The sequence below is a fragment of the Apis dorsata genome, unplaced genomic scaffold (assembly GCF_000469605.1).
Source record: "Apis dorsata unplaced genomic scaffold, Apis dorsata 1.3 scaffold_247, whole genome shotgun sequence".
NCBI classification, from domain to species: Eukaryota; Metazoa; Arthropoda; class Insecta; order Hymenoptera; family Apidae; genus Apis; species Apis dorsata.
The window spans coordinates 135,430-138,585 of NW_006263526.1; the positions used below are offsets into that span (position 1 = coordinate 135,430).

The window sequence follows — 3,156 nt, forward strand, 5'->3', positions numbered from 1 at the left end:
TTAATTTAATTATTTCTAAAGCATTACCTTTGCAGTTATGATACCACGAACCGTGATTCCGATCATAGGACCAAATCGGATTTCTACCCCTGATTCTATCACGAGTTCGCCCTCACGTTCCACGAACAAATCTTCTCGCACCAGATAAGGACTCTTTGATCTTTCCAATAATCGTTGACCCTGAACAATGTGGCCACCGTGTAATTCCGTAACATCGTTATTGGAACTGATATTGATGAAAATCGGTTCAGTGTAATAAATTGACGTTTGATCAAATCCTTCTTCTGACTGTCCATAAACAGTCAAAAAAGTTAGTAAGAAACACAAAATACGCATTTTTGTCGACACTTTCATTAGATTTTCTTTTTTAATATAATAATTATTATTAGATAAATTTTAAAAAATCACTTGAATGATTCATCACTTTAAAAAAATAGAGTCATTTTAAAAAATAAAATTCTTCGCACAATATTAATCACTAATTTTTATTAAGAATAATAACAGGTTTTGATTTTTTACATTGTTTCTTATTTCGTTTAAAAGTTTCATTAGATTGTGGTGACACTTGTTGCAACATTTTGATAATTCTACATACACTATTTTTTAAAAAGATAATAATATTTATTTAAAATAAAATAGTTCATCAAAAATATTAAATATTTTGATTGTTATGATTTTCTTTTTATGAATTTTGTTATTTATTGTGACACTACAATACATCGATAAACGATTTGTTAATCAAATCTATATTTTCACTAAATGTATCATTGCAACGATGTATCAATATTACATTTATTAATATTTACGTTTATCAATATAATATTTTTAATGTTTATAGAGAAACAATAATATTTGGATAAATTTTTAATTTCAGAAAATTTAAAAAATTAATCAATATTTTATTAATCACATTTAAATAATTTTTTTAGTTATATAGAATATTTTTATTATCATTTCATTGAAAATTTCTTTTGATTAATTTAAATCATAATTTTTTCTCAACATAGTCAGTTTAGATCTTATAAATCACGACCAAAATTGATTCTTCACGCGGCAATACTGGAACTTTTACACAAATGCAGAGCTATATTGTATTTTAAATTCGAGCGTTAACCTTTCTCTCGTGTTTCTTCACGCGCGAGAGATTGCAGCTCGACTGTGGCGACTCGGTTACACCGCTGTTGTTAGTCTCCCGTCATGAAAGTTTTTACCAATCACAATCTAAAAGACGCCGTTTATTTTTTTGCATCATAATAATATAATAAAAAAATCTATTCACTATTTTTCATATATTTATTTATATATTACAGTTTATATCAAAATTCCTCCAAGATTATATTTCAATGCAATAAATATTTAAAATTAAACTTAAAGTAATAACCATTCAATAATATCAAAAGATTTTATATAATTTATAATATTAGTAACGAACAAATAAATATAAATTGCAATTTATAGCGTAATAGTCACCTGGCGTCATATTGGGCGCGGTTTAACTGCTTTTCAATTCGTTATATTCTTGTAGTCTCTTCAGTAATCGTGTCTTACCTCGCGTCGTTCTCCAGGCCCACTGTTCCATAAGGAACTATAGTATTGTTACTACCACCTACTAATGCTGAAAGGTAAAGGTTGTCACGTGACATAGTTGAATATAATACGTCACGCAGGTTGTGAAACAGGTGAGTTCCTCTTGAAGCTCAGAACCTGTTTTTATTTTAATCCTTTATAACTTTTAAGAATTTTGAATTCATCATATCAATTATATTATTTTCTAAATTTTAAATTAAATAAAATTAGACATATTAAAATAAATTTATAAAAAAAAACTATTTTATAAATATTTTATATTTTTATTTTATCTAAATATTTAAAATACTAATTTATATATAGGCATTTTAAATAATTAAATTATTTATATATATATATTAAATTATATATATTTATATTATATTATATATATATGATTCTTATAATATTGATTATAATGCTTTTTCAAACAATTTTTAATTTGTAAACTTCATAAAATATTTCAAAAATATAATTATTAAACATAATTTTAAAACTTTATTCAAATTAAAACAATTTATATTTTAAACGCGTTTTATATTAATATTAATAAACTGTATATTAATAATGATTAATATTTTTAAAACATAAAAAAATAGATAAAAAAGAAAAAAAGATAAAATTTTTACTATTTCTTCAGAAAAATGATTTCGAAAAATATAATAGTTGACAATAATGGCGCTACTTAATGATAACAAATGTCGTTCAAATTAGAAATAAGATATTTTCATAATCAATCATGCAAAAAATTAATATGATTATAATTTAGATATATAATTTATAATTAAGAATTATATTCAATTTAGATTTATTATTTAATTAATTACAATTAGATATTAGATATTAATTATATACAATTAATTGTTGTTTACTTACATAAAAAAATAATAAAATTAATCAAATATCGGAACTTTTTTGAAGGCATAAATTTCGCAAAATATAAACAAGAAAGTATAATAAGAAAAGGACAGAGATAGAGTAAAAAATTAAGAAATATGTGCTATATATGTAATGCTATAGATGAAATAAATATAAAAAGAAAACAAAATAGAATAAAAATTGATCATCAGAGCCATCTTTTGAATGTTTTTAGAATACTTTTGACATTCGAAAAATGGCATTGTTAATCAATTCCCATTTTACCAATTTTTTAAGAATATCTTTAGCATTCAAAAATAGCTCTGATAGTCAATTCTTATTCATTTTTATTCTTGTCCTATTTATTCTTCTTTTTTATATTTGTTTTATCTGTAATATTTTAAAAATGGCATTAATTTCTTAATTTTTATTCTTTTCTCACTATTTATTTTATTTATATTTGTTTTGTAAAATTTATATGTTTTTATTGTTGTATTATATTTTTTTTTATAATAAAATTTTATTAATATGTTTTATTTATTTTATTATTTTTATTTTTTATGAAATTTTATTTTATGAAAAAATTTTCATAAAATTATTGTCTATATTGCATAAATATTAACACTTATAATTATATATTAGCTATAATTATATATATAAATAAATTTAGATATATAATATATATCTAATAAAATTTAGATATTATATATCCATTAGATTATATATCCAAAT

The 3,156-nt window shown here is 21.5% G+C and overlaps 1 protein-coding gene across 1 annotated transcript in view; it reads right to left on the bottom strand.

The window, feature by feature from the left end:
• Positions 1-413, bottom strand: part of LOC102675370 (protein bark beetle) — a 13,981-nt gene extending 13,568 nt beyond the window's left edge. Inside the window, exon 1 of the mRNA XM_006615895.2 lies at positions 28-413. Within this exon, the coding sequence (XP_006615958.1) occupies positions 28-354 (327 nt within the window). The 5' untranslated portion in view covers positions 355-413. The remainder of the gene's footprint in view (positions 1-27) is intronic.
• Between the last annotated feature and the right edge of the window lie 2,743 nt (positions 414-3,156).